Source organism: Natator depressus, chromosome 1, assembly GCF_965152275.1.
Source record: "Natator depressus isolate rNatDep1 chromosome 1, rNatDep2.hap1, whole genome shotgun sequence".
NCBI lineage: Eukaryota > Metazoa > Chordata > Testudines > Cheloniidae > Natator > Natator depressus.
The window spans coordinates 36,611,506-36,628,657 of record NC_134234.1 but is presented as its reverse complement, the minus strand read 5'-3'; the positions used below and the strand labels follow the sequence as shown (position 1 = coordinate 36,628,657).

General features: G+C 37.7%; 1 protein-coding gene across 1 annotated transcript in view; it reads left to right on the top strand.

Moving 5' to 3' along the window:
* Window positions 1-17,152, top strand: part of CWF19L2 (CWF19 like cell cycle control factor 2) — a 167,378-nt gene that overhangs the window by 48,388 nt on the left and 101,838 nt on the right. Inside the window, exons 9-10 of the mRNA XM_074957402.1 lie at window positions 3,894-3,990; window positions 7,257-7,349. Of these exons, the coding sequence (XP_074813503.1) occupies window positions 3,894-3,990; window positions 7,257-7,349 (190 nt within the window). The remainder of the gene's footprint in view (window positions 1-3,893; window positions 3,991-7,256; window positions 7,350-17,152) is intronic.

Genomic DNA, 17,152 nt, shown 5'->3' with positions numbered 1-17,152 from the left:
CAGCTACATATGTCCTTGGAATGGGCCAAGGTGGGGACTAGAGTGCATGCCGGAGCTGAATGGACACTGTCACCAAAAATCACCTATGAAAAGTGCATGGGTGGTGGTGTTTGCTCAATTCTGAATGCCTCATACTGACAATGAACTAGCTAATTTTCTCTCTTCCAACAAATACAGAGTTTCTTTAGCTTTTAAATCAGAGTTTTGGACAATTATGACAAGAGCTAATTAAAAGCTCAAGGTTGCATGCCTAGTAATACCTGGCTGATTTGGATGCCCAAGGGATCTCCTCAGAGGAAATGTCCATCCAGATAGGATGCTCTTTGCTGAAAATCACGCTTAATAATGGGACTAAAATATATGTGCGTTGGAGTTTAATTTGAGACAAGGTGAGAGGAAAATACTGTTGAGCTGAAAAAGTACAGATAATGATTCAAGCAATAACATCACAGAGAGCATGTACAAAGTAATAAATGTCTCTTACTCTGACTAATGTAATACCCCTACTGTTTGTTTTTAATTGCTTTACAACATGTAGGTTTAGGGGATATGAGAAGCAAGAGCTCCAGAACCTTTAATTTCTCTGTTTATTTCCTTTTTATAAGGAGTTAAACTGTTGTCATTGCCTCTCTTGGAGCCAGATTCTATTTCCATTGAAGTAATGGATGTTGGATTGGGCCCCTGAAATGCAAACAGAAATGGTTTGAAAAATTTCCCCAGGTTAGCACGGTGATATCTCAGACTAAAATGTGAGACCTGTTTAAAGGTCTTCCATTTTGAAAGTCTCACAGGATTTAATCATGCACATTATGTTCATGACGTTAAGCAGCATATTCTTTCTCTGTTATGACAGCATGTCTTTAATTTTTTTAATAGTTTGGCTGCTTTCATTCTCGTAGCATTCAGTAATGCTTTTGAAATGATTTCTCAGTTATGTAATGTTGTATAGGAAGTACTGTGGCAAGTGAAGTAGGATTATGCTCAGGTTTTTTACACATGTAGATAAAGCAATATAAACATTTTCTGTAGAATTATAATCCTGTCTCATGTTACATATTTAAGAAAAGTTAAATGCAACAATAAATACCACACATCAAAATTCATTGTACAGCAGTGGCATTAGCTATACTTGATCAAGAAATGTTGATTCTTGTTTAGAGTTTATAAAATACTTTAACTTTCCCACAAATAGGTCCCCAATATGAACAGACATGGCTAAAAGCACTGTGACTGTGTCAGAGCAAGATTGTTTTGAGGCAGAGTCTGAAAGAGGGTTATAATCTCCAGATCTTGATGCCATTTCCAGGATATCCTTCTCTCATTTAAGTGGACAGTACTGCTTGTGACTGGGTTTCCAGGGTGCAACCTTGATTGTGGAACCACTGAGCCCTTCAAACCACCAGCCTGGGCTGCCTCTCATACTGTGATGCTGATGTCAGGTTACAAACCTCTGATAGGCACTGCACTTACACAGAGGCAGGGACACACCCAACTGTGTTACATGAATGATCTCCCAGCCACTCATGAACCATCAATAGGGAGTCTCAAACCAATTCCCTCCAGCTCCACAGCCTTGCACCTCAGAACTGTACCATCTTACACTGGCCAGGCTTCTGACCAGTGAAAGCTCATTGAGGAGTTTGCCTCTGCCTCAGTGTGGAATGGACACACACTAGCCTTTGTAAACTGAGCTGAGATTTCCCAAGCACTTCATCCAAAACACACTGTTTTAGGTAAAATATAAAACAGGTTTATTAACTACAGAAAGAGATTTTAAGCGATAGTAAGTACTAGGCATAGAGATCAGAGATGGTTACTTACAAACAAAAATAAACATGCAGTTTAAGTTCTACAAACTAAGCGGGATTTGAATCAAGCAGTGTCTCACCCTGACAGATGGTACAAGTAGGTTACAGATCCTCAGTACACAGACTGGACTGGACCGGACCACCCTTCCCCAGTTCAAAGTTTTTTTTGTCCTCCAGGTGTTGGAGGGGGGGATGGAGGGAGAAGGCTAATTTATGATGTCTCTTCCCTTCTTTTATATTTTCTACTACCTTGCTGGAAAGATTTTTGCTGTGACGTGGGGATCAGGCAGTCCCTATTGGTCAAGCAGTCTCCATTGCATGCATGCTCTCTATGAGAAGTCTCTGGGATGGCCATTGGAAGAGTGGATTCCCTTTAATGAGCTGTCAGTACATCTTGCTGATCCTTTGCAATTGAAAGGTTGGCTGTGGGCATCTCCCAGCCTCACACCATATTTCAGTAACATATAGCAATGCTTCATAACTTCACATACAATGATAGTACATAAATCCAACAGGATATTAATGTTCAACAGATCAAGATTTTCAAAATGATACCTCACAAGGTATACTTTATACAAAATGACAAAACTTTGTACAAAAATATCATACTCATATCACCGTGTTGAATATGGGCGTTTCCAGGGTGCTACTTTGAGGTACAGAGGGTCACACTGCCATAACAAGGTTGTCCTGGGTGAGCCTCAAAATGGAATGTGTCTTCCAACAGCTAAAAACAGAGCTAAGAGCATATATTCAGTCAGCTTGGGGTGGGAAGTGCATTCTTCTCTCAATAGGAACTGTTTTACTGGCTAGATATACAACTTACAGGTATGAATTTCCAGCTGTATCAGATATAAATGGACTATTTTAAGACTAGAGTAATTTAGACATAAAATGCCGTGTGTCTGGATGGAAGAGATATTTTCATACATTTTCAGCCAATTTGGTTCTCTGTGGCCTTACTTATGTAACGGGGAAATGATTCCAGCTGTCCAGCAATATTTGGTTTTCAGTAGCTGAGCAGTGGAAGAGCAATGAATTATTTTGCTGAATGCAATCTAAGTTTGTTTTTAAGTCTTCGTAAGGGTTATAAATTAATTTATCTTCTGGAGATGTCTGTTTAGGATAGTTACCAGCTAGCCTGCATTTTTTAAAATTATTATTAGCACTTTAAACCACAATATGACCACTAATTATTCCTACCACTGCCCTTTGTATTTTTAACTCCATTTTACACATGAGGAAATTCAGTCTTGGAACAATTCTGGTGAAATACTTTGTGTAAAGCCACTTGGTAAATCAATGGCAGAGAGGGATTGGGACTCATGCATTTCTGACTCCTAGTCATCATATCCCCCAGAATAGGAACAAAATTTCTAGGGGAGATTTTATTTACAAATGTCACCAATTAACTTTCAGTGTAGATTCTAATATATGAACTATAATATTTTCATAACCAAGGGTTGTCCTCTGAGCAGATAAATCTAAGAACAACTTAAGCTTTGGGAAATGAAGAACTACATAACCTCCAAGTGGATAAACAACTGGTAGGTTTTCTTGCTGTGGAGATGTCATAAACAGAATTATTGCTTCAGGGTTTATAAACAGACTTCTTGTTATGAGATGGAGTCCAAGGTTCAGTGCTAGAGAGGAGGAAGGGTCTTTGGCTGTTGCCAAGCAGGATGATTTGGTACTGCTTGAAGGACTAACTCTGGACCCAGCTGGTCTGTCCTGTCAGGAAGCTATACTGCTTGCACAGCCCACTTTTACCTGCTATGGGTTATTTACTGCTCCCTCAAGCCAAGAAAATGCACAATACGTAGTGCCTTTCATCCTAAAAGATCCCAAAACTAAAGGAATATATAGCTTTATGCGCATCATGGTTACACATCTTTTTCAAAAGGTCTTATCTGTCCTTTAGAGAGATTTAGTGACTATGAAAGGATTTGTAGAGGGATAGTTGTGATTATGATTGTTTTAAATTTCTTTCAGCACTTGAACATGTTTGCCAGTGCAATGATTGTTAATTAGGTAAATATTTTTTTGTTTCCTATGGGCTGTGAACGTTTGTGGTATTTCAACCAGACATACCCCAAAGGATGGGACTCCCCAGGCCCTTAGTGAAGAGGAGATGAACAGACTGGGAGCCAAGATTGTGAAAGCAGAACTGATGGGAAATTTGGTAAGGTTTTTGAAGATTGCTCTGATATACTGCAGATGGCATGTACTGTAGCTCACAGGGCTTGAATTGGCCTCTCCTTTTGACCAAAGCATGATGAAAAGCCATTTGATCAGGTTCAGAATTTAATGTGTAACCTTCTTCATAACTTCTCCTACAAATAGCTATACCCTGTGGTCAAGGGGGGAGGGGATTCAACCCCATAGGGGTTTGTAGAATAGGGAACATGTCAAAAACAATTTTCTCTTTATGGTGAGAGTTAGAGAATAGTGTATAGAGGTTTTCTGGTGAACAGGAGGAAGGGGAAACTTGCAATGTGCTCCTGCCAATTTCAAAATAAAGGTGGAAGATTTCCTGTGGATCATGTTATTGCCACAGAGCTCAATCAGCAGACCCTCGTAGACCATGCTGCCCTGCAGTAGTACATGAGGGCTAAGCATCAAGATTACGATTGTAACCTGTCCCTGGTGGGGTGAGCTCCCTACAAGCCTCTGAAGCTCCTAGCAGCTGCAGGTTTGGCACCACCGTCTGAACTGGAACTGCTAAAGCAGACGGAAAAGTCAGGAACATCGCTGTGTGATTTGAAAGACTCTTGATTCCAAAAAGATATGTTTATTACATAACACTATAGATACATAGTACTGGTTTATCTGATGCCTTTTAGCTAATGTGATAAGAGAAACAGTGTCCAACTAACTTCCACTCTCTGACACAGTGTGGTTTGCTGATGCTGAGAGAGGTAACAGTAACTCTCAGTTCTGGGAACACCAGTAGATTGACATATGCCCCCCAATTTTTGTGTATTATTTATGTATGTATTTATTATTTGTCATGTGTATTGTGGTAGAGATTGGAGGCGTCAACTATGTCAGTCTCATTGTGTTAGATTGAGGGTATGTTTTGCAAGTTATTGTGTCTTGCATAGATGCTCTTAAAGACATACTGCAAAAACCTAATGGAGAATGGTGAAAAATGTCCATTTTAGAAACAATTTAACCAGTGTGGTCCTTTATGTGTTTTTTTTTTTTTGTTTCTAAGGATTTTTTCTCATGCATCTATGCTTGCTGCATGAGTCCCCCCGAAGCAATAATTCTGTTTATGACATAGTCTCTAGAGCAACTACTGTAACTGTGAAGTCACAAATAAGATTATAACTTTGTGCGGGGAACAAAAAGTGGTTTTCAGTCTTTTTTTTTTTTAATTTAGGATGCCCTCACAGATCTGTGTGTCCTATTGGTATTTCCAAAGTCAATATTACACATTTTAAATACTATGTTTCACATGAGAAAGCATGACCAGATTGTTGTTTCACATTGTTAGCATGACCAGATGTCCTGATTTTATAGGGACAGTCCCAATATTTGGGGCTTTTTCTTTTATAGGCACCTGTTACCTGCCCACCCCTATCCTGATTTTTCACACTTGCTATCTGGTCACTCTATACATTATAAATTACTATTTCCAGATCTTATTTTACATCAGTATTTTGTTTTCCCCTTTGCATAATCATCAGAATAAATGTGTATGCAGCATATTTTTAAACAGAGATAGCTCTTAAAGGACATTGCCAAGCTGAAATCTAATCAGCTTTGAAAAGAAATAAAAGCTAACTTTTAGTGAACTAAAAGTAATTTCAGATACTACATCTTTCCCCCTAAGTCTTCCTGCCAATTTTGGGGATTTTAAACTTGTATTTTTGAATATTTTTCTCTTCCCTATTCATGTTTGGAAAAACCCAAATGAGAGAAATTGGGTATCTGGCCCTACGGGGAAAGCAGTAAAACTGACTATACACCAAGTACTACAAAATGCATAAAGTAATCAAAATTGTGGGGGACATGGGAAACCCATAATTTTTCTAATACTCTAATTTTCAGTCTTGGTAATCTTAGCTGATACTTACAACAATACTGGGAAACATTTGGATAGAAGTATGATTTTTAAGCTGTTGGTGTTCTTTTAAGTAACAGAAGAAAATATTCTCAGTAAAAGCACTCTTGTACGTACAAATGATGTATATGTGAGGTATTTTGCAATTTTGTTTGATTTCAGTTAGTAATAGTCAAAATCGTTACGTTGCTGTTAATTTCATATTAATTATTTTAATTATTTACATTGGAATTAATTTTTATCGTTGTGTGGAATCAGCAATTTAGGCCTGATTACCTTGTTGAATAATAAATGTAAATCAAATGAATTAATTTGTTACTTTTTGCTCTATTGCTCTGAATTTAGCCCAATGAGTCTAAATTGCTGTGATTTACGTAATAGGAACTATGCAGTGTTGTTGTAGCCATGTCGGTCCCAGGATATTAGAGAGACAAGGTGGATGAGGTGATACCTTTTATTGGACCAGCTTCTGTTGGTGAGGGAGACAAACTTTCAAGTTACACAGAGCTCTTCGGGTCTGCAGAAAGATACTGAGAGTGTCACAATTAAATACAGAATTGAACAGATAGTTCCCTTCGAATATGTGCTAACTACTTATGCTGAACTATCTGTTCAATCTTGTGTTGAGCTGTGAAACTCTCAGTACCTTTCCCAGACATGAGGAACAGCTCTGTGTAGCTCAAAAGTTTGTCTCTCTCACCAACAGAAGTTGGTCCAATTATCTCACCCACCTTGTCTGTATAATGAAGAACAGAAGAGAAGACTATATCAGGGAAAACTACTAATGGGAGAATGCAAATAGACCTCACTCTTCCATCTTTGGGTCACCCAGAACTCAAATTAGACTCAAGGCCCAAATTCCGAGGTGGTATGTAAGGGAGGGTAAATCTATACAGTAGAAGCAGCTGTAAGATTTGCTCCCTTAGACTTTTTGTGGAACTTATAAACTCAGGGTGTTGGAAAAGGGTGTACATTACATTAGGTTAGACTTACCTCTGTTTGCTTTCCCATCTGTATAATGGCCGTTATGCTTACCAAAAGATTTTATGAGCATAAATTCATTAATATTTGAACAGTGCATTTGAAAATGTAATGTGTTATGGAAGTGCTATTTTTTAAAATGATATGCACCATAATGCTTCAGATGCATCTGTTTTTTAAATTGTTTGGAAAAATTTCTGATTTTGTACCTATAATAAGGAATCGTTCAAATGGCACTGGCATTACAGTTAATAGTACTTCTATATACCTGTGAGATGGTGTTTTAAAAAATAAACAAAACGTGGAGAAGCAAGAGGAATGGACAGTTGGGATATACATTTTTGTAAATAAGAGCTAAGACAACTAAACTAATTCATTTTTCATCTTTTTCTTTAAAGGATTTAGCTTCAAAGCTTCAAGCCCAGCTTGAAAATGCACGTAAACTAAAAGAAAGTAGAACAGAGACTCCTGCAAGACCACCTGAAAAGGAGGTAAGGGAAAAAATATTCCTACATTGTTACGTGCCAGCACAAAAATCACAATGCAGGTAAAAAGTACCTGTAGCAATGATATTTTTAAATTTAGATGTTGAAATTTACAAAGGCTATCTGTAAAAGAGCCAAGACATCGAGTGAGTGCTAAAATGTCAGACTGTATAGCTGCAGGGAAAAAGTCATAAACTCCTTCTGGGTGCAATTCATCCCAGTGCATCCTTCAAAGCCTGTGTGATGCCCTTTACACACACTTCATGAGGGACAAATTCCTGTTGTAATTGAATAGTACAGCTCCCAGTGATTCCATTGGGAACAGGACTTGGCTCTTACTACAGCTCTTAAGCAGTGTGTTAAACCGTTGCATGGCACCTCAATACTGGGTATTTTTTGCCCACAATATTCAGGTTTCACTTTACTTTGCTTACATTGGTAAAATAATAGCAAAGTGTCCATTGTGCCTTTTGTCTTCAGGTGATGCTGAGCATATTCCCATTGCAGTAGTTTACTTTTTTAAAAAAGAATATAGAGAACAAACTGCCTTCATCTGGACAGCAAGAGGTACTATTTCTAACAGGAATTTCTGGTGGTAATATAAACCACAGAATGAAGCTGAAGGAAAATTACAGCTTTAGATTGTATGGAGCAATCTTCAGATTTACGGATCCCAGAATAGATGTAAAATCAATATAGAGTAAATCAGATTGGACTTTGTCCAGTGAACCTGTTTAGACAGGTTTGTATTTGATCTTTATAAAGCTGCTAGAAATTAAAAACTTTGAAAAGTAACTATGCAGATAGAAAGTGAAACTAGTTAGTTTTTCAAAGTGTGCTAATTATAGTTTCAAAGTATAATTCCTCTAGATCACAAGAGGCATATTTTATTTTTAGAAGCAAATATGTTTTGTATATACTTACGTCATTATTTTTAAAGATGTCTGTTTTTCACGAAGGACTGGGAGCAAGTATATTGTAACTAAATATAAGTAGCATAATTGTGCCTTTTAGGGTGAACTCAGAAAAAGGCATTAAAACCCACACCAACAACAAAACAGAGATACTGATTATTAATTTCCATTAAAAGATAAATTATTACCAATACATATTGCAATAAGAAATGCATATTTAAGTTACTAGAATACCTTAGAATATTGAAAAACTCTATTATATTTCTCACCAAAAAAGTACTACTTTATTAGGATGAGCGATAAATCATCTAAAGATATACCTTTCAAATACTAAGCATTTTAAAAATTTGCTTTGTGTCCTGCTTAATTTAAGTATTAGTTAGTGCCCTAGATATTTTTTCAGCTGAAGTGCATTTGTTGGTTTATGACTTCTGAAAAACTTGGTAGCATTCACTCTGATATTGCCAATTTAAAAGTACAGTTTTAAACTTTAAAAAATATCTGGAAGTTTGGAGTGTTGAAATATCTTAGATATGGAAACCTGATGCTATGACTGGATGAAAAATTAGGCTATTTTTGGATGTCAGCAATTGTATTCCAAAGTCTTGTAAAAAGAAATGTATTAAGATTTAATAATTAGGAAGTATTAATGGCATAATAAATGATTGGATGTGTAAATGTACCTGATGAAGTGAGCTGTAGCTCACGAAAGCTTATACTCAAATTTGTTAGTCTCTAAGGTGCCACAAGTACTCCTTTTCTTTTTGAAAAAAACTTGTTAGTTTTATATTCACGTGTAACTACAAATGAAAAATTTTTTCTGTGTAACTACTCAATTCCTTTTAGGTTTATATAATAGCGTCCTTCATATGCCAAAGCATTTTACTGTAAAAGATTAGGCTTCAATGAGTCATGGAGTCTGCCTGCATAGGGCTTATTGTAGTAATTGGGGCTTTTTATCCTGAGAGTTCAGAGTGGGACTGTATATACTAATGCGACTGCCTGCCACTATGTTCTCAGCAGTAGCTCTCACACAGACTTGCATATCAGTCTGTCTTTTATTGATGGGGAAATGTTGGCCAGCATACCAGGGTTATCCCAGCTATTATTGAAAAATGCCAGTGAATTCTCAAATTCTGATTACAAGCCCCAGCCGAGTTTTGACTGTGATGTTGGGATGAGGTCAGAGAACCTGACAAGGATGTTACAGCTGTACCTTCTCATGATACTCAGTGGTAGGACAGAGTACGTACAGGGAGCTAGTGATCAGGTTTAATCTCCTCTTGTAGCTATATTAAACCTGCCATAGAAGCATGTCTGTTGAGTGCCACTATCTTAAAAGAAAAAGAGTACTTGTGGCACCTTAGAGACTAACCAATGTATTTGAGCATAAGCTTTCGTGAGCTACAGCTCACTTCATCATGCATCCGAAGAAGTGAGCTGTAGCTCACGAAAGCTTATGCTCAAACACATTTGTTAGTCTCTAAGGTACCACAAGTACTCCTTTTCTTTCGCGAATACAGACTAACACGGCTGCTACTCTGAAACCTATCTTAAAAGAATGAGGCTGGATCCAGATTCCTGGTCCTCAGACAGCATATTGTGAAGAGTCAGGAAGGTGGCCATGGGAGGCTAACCTGCTGTTCTGCACAGTGTTCAGTAATCGCTCGTGCTTCACTACACTGCTGCTGGAGTTCCCTCAATACTAGTTTGGTGATGAGCAGTCTTTTTAATTGTGTATGATGAATTGATGAGACAGAGAACGATAAGGATTCTATACAAGAGGGCAGGAGTTACAGGAAAAGGCTCTTCCACCAGCATAAGATTATGTGAAGGAACAGAGATAATGACAGTGCTAAAACAACTGTAGGGAGCAGGAAAGGAACTGGAGAAATACCAACCTTCATTTTACATGTTGGGCATTTATTTCATTTGTTGTCAGCTGCTAGTTTTACATATGTCCAAAATACAGGAAAATTTATAATTTTATTGGTTGAGATCTTAAATTGGTTTTGGCTTTTAGTGTATTGTAATAGTTTTACTTCTGTTTGTTTTGAGGTTTCAGTGTTGAAATCTGAATTCTGTAATCTGGATAGGGAAGTTTGTTTATACTATTATGTTTATTGTGGGCAAGAGTAGGTGATACAGGCAGTCCTTGACTTTACAACGTTTGACTTGCAGAGAACGGCACTTACGGCACTTCTACATTGACACCCTGATTCGACTTACGACTAAAGGTTTTGAGTTTAGAATGCTTGGTCCCACAACAGAGTAGATTGCAGTTCTGACTTACGATGCAATTATAAGGAACCAATTGTGTCGTAAGTTCAAAGACTGCATGTATTTTGCTTTTTCCTTTTTAAGGTGGTTACTAGAGGAGATTGGTCCATTGAAGTTACATAGTTTTCTCAAATAACTTGCAAAAAGAAAGAGTACTTGTGGCACCTTAGAGACTAACCAATTTATTTGAGCATAAGCTTTCGTGAGCTACAGCTCACTTCATCGGATGCATTCAGTGGAAAATACAGTGGGGAGATTTATATACACAGAGAACATGAAACAATGGGTGTTACCATACACACTGTAAGGAGAGTGATCAGGTAAGGTGAGCTATTGCCAGCAGGAGAGAGAAAAAAAAAACACAAAACCTTTTGTAGTGATAATCAAGATGGGCCATTTCCAGCAGTTGACAAGAGAACGTGTGAGGAACAGTGGGGGGAAAAGTCGCAATTCTTCAACAAAAAAATTTCAAAAACAGACTCCAACGAGAGACTGCTGAATTGGAATTAATTTGCAAACTGGACACCATTAAATTAGGCTTGAATAAAGACTGGGAGTGGATGTGTCATTACACAACTGCTGGAAATGGCCCACCTTGATTATCACTACAAAAGGTGTGTTTTTTTTTTTTTTCCCCTCTCTTGCTGGTAATAGCTCACCTTACCTAATCACTCTCGTTACAGTGTGTATGGTAACACCCATTGTTTCATGTTGTCTGTTTATATAAAATCTCCCCACTGTATTTTCCACTGCATGCATCCGATGAAGTGAGCTGTAGCTCACGAAATCTTATGCTCAAATAAATTTGTTAGTCTCTAAGGTGCCACAAGTCCTCCTTTTCTTTTTGCGAATACAGACTAACACGGCTGCTACTCTGAAACCTGTCAAATAACTTGTAAATTCTTAAATATCATGCTAGCTTTCCTGTAGGCAATGTTTTGGTAACATTTCATGTAAAACACTGTTTTTAAAAATAAATCTAAACCAGAAATCTGAGCGAATAAATTATTTCCGATACTGTGATTTGGAATGTGCTATTTTCAGTTTTTTCATACTTCATTGTATTGGGGTAGCTAAGAAAGGCCCTATTATTATGTTTAAGTTGTCTCAAATTTGTGTCCTGAATATTACAGAGAGAGAAATTTTATCTTCTTAACTAAATAAATATAATATATAGTCTGAGAGAACACAGATGAATATCTGACAATAGTAAGTTAGGGAAACTCTTCAGTAACAAGATGTTGTGAAATGTAACACCAGAGCAGGGGTAGAAAATAATTGGTAGTACAAGGCAGTTTTATTAGATTTTCTTCTATTCACACCTCTAATTATGTCAATATCTGGTATCCCTGAATGCATCACAGATTATTTTCTATGTACTGGAACTTTTAAGTCAGCATTCTGATCCCAATTTAGCTAGTTCTGAAGCATGAGGTTAGAGCATAACATATCTAATTTAACCCTATAGCCTCCAAAATAGACTGACTTTTGGCACTATTGATTTAAGTAGCTCTGGTGGGAAAAGGCATTTTGTATTTAGAGCACTAGAATATTGCTCTGACTCTTAGGCTCTGATTCAGCAAAATGCTTAGGTAGGCAGGTACATAATTTTAAAGCACACGAGTAGTCTTATTCACTTCAGTGGGACTATTTATGTGCTTAAACTTCGAGGACTTTATTGATTAACGTATTATATGAACTACATGGAATAAATGCCCTACAATTAAAAAGAAAAGGAGTACTTGTGGCACCTTAGAGACTAGAGACTAACAAATTTATTTGAGCATAAGCTTTCGTGAGCTACAGCTCACTTCATCAGATGCATGCAGTGGAAAATACAGAGGGAAGATTTATATACACAGAGAACATGAAACAATGGGTGTTACCATACACACTGTAAAGAGAGTGATCAGGTAAGGTGAGCTATTACCAGCTGGAGAGCGGCGGCGGAACCTTTTGTAGTGATAATCAAGATGGGCCATTTCCAGCAGTTGACAAGAAAGTCTGAGGAATGGTGGGGGTGGGGAATAAACATGCATCCGATGAAGGGAGCTGTAGCTCACGAAAGCTTATGCTCAAATAAATTGGTTAGTTTCTAAGGTGCCACAAGTACTCCTTTTCTGTTTGCGGATACAGACTAACATGGCTGCTACTCTGAAACCTACAGTTAAAGTACATCCATGTGCAATGATAGTGTGGGAAAAAATAGAGCTATGGTATTTAAAAAAAAAAAAAGAGTCTATGCTTTGGGGAACAAGATCAAAACTAAACGCCAAATTCTGCCCTTTCAGTTCTGTTCAAAGTCACTGGGAGTCTTAAACCTCACTGAATATTCAAGGGCAGAATTTGTACTTACATGCCGTGGTGTGGAGATTAATATGTGGCTAGGTGTTCTAATTTCACATAAAAATGTAGCTGCTTCTGTTCAAATTGTAATGAACATTTTGAGGAAAAATGTTATTGTTTGACAATGGGCTCTGTATTGTATAAGATAAGGTTCCCGTTCCAAAGAGCTTATAATTTAGTACACACACAGAAAACAGTGTTCAGATGCACATAATGCATCAGGTGCCAGAAGTTTCAGGAGGCTTAGGGATTTCAAAAATAAATATTAAATTAGGATTATGTAGAAAAGAAAGCTGCTTTGACTTTCTGATATGTGAAAGGGTTGATACTCTTTTAGTCACATTCTGTTTGTTTGATTATGGGGATTGGATCGATCCATACTGGTGAAAATTAGCTATTTAAAGTTTCTTATATTTTGACCTTTATGAAGCGTCACTGGAACTTGAGTACTGTTTTGCTTTAGAACTTTTTGGCAAATGTTGGTAATAATAATTTCTAACTACATGAAGTGTTGATTTCCTTGATAGTTTTCCAAGCAATTAGTGGTATGGATGAGTGCATTACTTGCAAGTCTTGATCTTCTGATTCTTGGAATATATTTTCCACCCTACATCACCCTTTGCTTTGGAACCTTGATATTTTTTTAGATGGTTAGTAGAGAAGGCTGTCTTGGGACTTTGGCCACTAGAGTTATATAAGTCTCATATAGTTTGTAGATCCTCGGATATCAGTCAGAACACTTTGTTTTACAAGGTATCTATGACTTTGAGATCAGTTTGAATTACTGTAGGTTGTAAATGTAATTGAAGGTCTAAGAAAGTACTCTAAGAAATGGTCCAGTGGGATGAGTACATCTCTGGTGGATAAATCAAAAATGGAGAGCATTTGTTCCACAGCAACTATGCTTGGATAGGTAAGGTTTTGGTTTCCTGCAAAAACCTCCTATTCCAGTATTTCCATATGTCTGTTTTTTAAGTTTGGGTTTAAGCTAAGTACCAAAATTACAGAGCTGCAAAGTATGAGTAACTAGACTTTGAAATCATGCTGGGAATAGGACATGCTTTCAATGGGAGCTTGTGTGCTGATGTTAAAAGACAGTGTTTGAATAACTATTTATAACAATGAGAAAAACACATTAGGGGAAGGGTGTCTTTTCTTGAGTGCAATTTATGGGAAATTCTTGGAGTATGTAATTTTAATTTTGTCATTAAAATGCAGGAAGACTTGCACAGACCAATTAAATGTATTTGGGCAAAGTAGTAGTAGAGAGTACGTGTCTGGTTTTCAAACTAACAAAGAGAGAAATACTGGCTTCTGTATAAGATCTTTTTGGTTTCAATACATGTAATGTAAATAATGGGAGACAGTGAGTAAACTTCTGAGAATGATCAAGCTAATATTAAAAGAGCTTTGAAGTACCATCTGACATTAGAGATAAAAGACCTTTCAAATGCCATGCAGTATTTGTAATTGATGGTGCCAGCTCTTTTCATTGGTTTTTTGTGTGTAATATTGATCAAATAAGTAGAATTCAATATATTATCTCTATTGTGCTTCCCCATCCCGCATTTTTTTTCAGGCTTAGGAAGATTAGCCTAAATATAGACAAGGCAAATAATGTGTGTTGGTCTGTGACTTCCCAAAGCTACTAATATAAGAGTTTGTTATAGCGTCAATATGAGACTGTACTTTAGAAGTGCAAAACTCCCCAGAAATTCCTAAGGTTGTGAAGAGGTCTTACCTGTGCCTGTTGTAGTCAACTACTTGAAACCACCAGCCTCTGACATCAGACACTACCTTCCAGACCTCCTCAGTCCTCATTCTCTCTCTATATGTAGGGTAGGTACACCTCAACATTCAAGTCCACTTAGTGTCCCCTGCAGTGTCCAGCCCATTATCCATTGAACACTCACAGAATTACTGGGACCATCACTTTGCTTAACATCACAGCACTTAGATATATTTATAGTGAAAACAATAAGTTTATTATCAAAGTACAAAGATTCCAGTGGTGGTGAGGAACAATATTGGAAACAAATGGTTACATATAAAATAAAATCATAACATTTGTTCTAGAGATTAAACTTAACTAACAGAGTAATTTTCTGTGTGAAGAAGTTGTATCTCACACAAAATTCTCCAACATTTTCAGCCAAGCCAGGCTGAGACCCCTTTTTCATGAAGCAAACTTGCTATACATTTACTTCCTTAGTGAAGAGGACCCAGATGTCATCTTCTCCCCTCAAATATAGTAAAGCAAACATTTGAAGTGCACCTCAAGATAAGGTTCTCTCACCCCCCACCTGCACTGTTTTTTTTCTTCCTGTTAGTTTCTTTCTGAAGTTCTTCAATTCTTCATTTTGCATTCAGTTCAGACTTGTGATAGGAAGCCCATTGTGAATGTGACAATACTCAGTGTGCAGGTAAACAGAGAGATGTGTTACCCAGGATTCTTTCAACCCAAAGCTCTTGGTACCTTTACTCGTGCGAGGTAGTGTCAGGAACTAGATCAATGGAGATACGGCCGTCCGACTGATAGATGGCTGGCACAAACAGTACAATACAAGAGTGCTCTCACTTAAAGCTATACTTTATTTAGTCTCAAGCACTTACACACGTCTGCCACAGGTTAGTAAAATACCTCAGACCCTCAATCATTACTGAAGTTTGGTGTGGCTTTTGCGTGATACAGTGGCAGCCTTCTGATTGGACCATCTTTCAGCTGCTGTTGGGGACCTAAACTATGTCCCTGAAGAGATCCCGAAGAGTCTAAACCTCTCCCCCCTTATTTATGCTTGTTAGTATACAATAACACGTCAATCAAAAAAACTTGTTAGGTAAGCAGTTTCAAAATCTAAATAAGAGGTTTCCTCAGATTACTAATTAGCCAGATGTTTCTGCAGCGTCTGCATGCCTTGTGGCCCTGACAGGTACATCCCAGAAGGCAAATAGAGATAAGTTTCTTGCTTTTCTCTCAAAACACAGACCCCAGCATATCCAACAGAGATTTAATCAGGGAGGGGTGCAGGGTCAGGCAAAAGTTGAGAAAGAGAGTCCCTTCGGGGTTGCCCAAACCGTGTCCCCTCCTGGTTTAGTCATGTTAAACTGCACAGGCCTACAAAAAGGCCGACAAGTTTTGACTCCTGTTAGCAACAAGTATGATCAACATTACACTATCGGTAGTGGTCCCTGGCCTCTTACTGGTCCATCAAAATCTCTCTGTACAGACAGATTAACATCCGTTATCTCACAGAAAACCTGTTTTTCATCTTCGTTGGTGACCATCCTCTCCGCACGCCTAGACACAGACTTTTAGAACATACTTCCTGTATGTGTACGTAACTCCTTACTCAACGTCTGGACATGCATTGCAGTGATATTGATGATGAGTGTGACTCCAGCTTTTATCTGAGACCTCACATTACTCTCTTTGGTGAACTAGAATGAACACACCAGACTCGTGAGATTCCAGTAGCCCCTCTGCAGCTCCTTGCCAGTTTGCATTTAGAGGTTCTTGGGGGCACAAGGATTACTTTTATGTGTAGAAAGGGATGTGGGATACTATTTTTCTGAAGTAAGGAACTCCATTGCATAACCTGCTGCTCAATAAATACCGTATTGTGCAGTGCTTACAAAATGGAACTGGCTCCCTGACATAGGTGCAACAGTATGACTCTTCCAAATAGTTTTAGAATAGTCCAGACTTCATGTAATTAATTTTAATTTACTTCTGCATGGAAATATAAATGCAGAATTCTGGTTTTCTTAACTCACCCTTTTTTCAAAGCTTAACCAATGGGAAGCTTGTCTCAGTGCCTCATCTTTAAATAGGGCAATGGCAGGCTGGTTTAGCAGACATTCTGTGCTTTGAACACAAAGTTTGTAGAACTTCAGTGATGCATCTGCCCTTGAATAGCCCCAAAACAGGAATCCTGAGATTACCCCTTTGTTCCAGGTTTTCCACAAAGCACTGCACTGTTTTAAATGGTCAACCCAGCCCCGTAAGCTTAAATTCCAAGCCTAGAAAGGTACAAAGTGTGTTGTGTTCAAAACCTGTTTTGAAAATGTAAACCATAAATTAGTAAAATGTGAGCGGTAACATGCTTTTTATATGTCAGCAATAAGACACAAGAATGTTTCAGTTTTTAAGAAATGGATGTGAAGAGCATCTGATCAGCTAAAGAAAATTGACCATATGGGTAACAGCTCATTAGCCAATTGTTACAAAAATGTTGCAAAAACATTTTATGTAAGTAATTATGTAGTTTA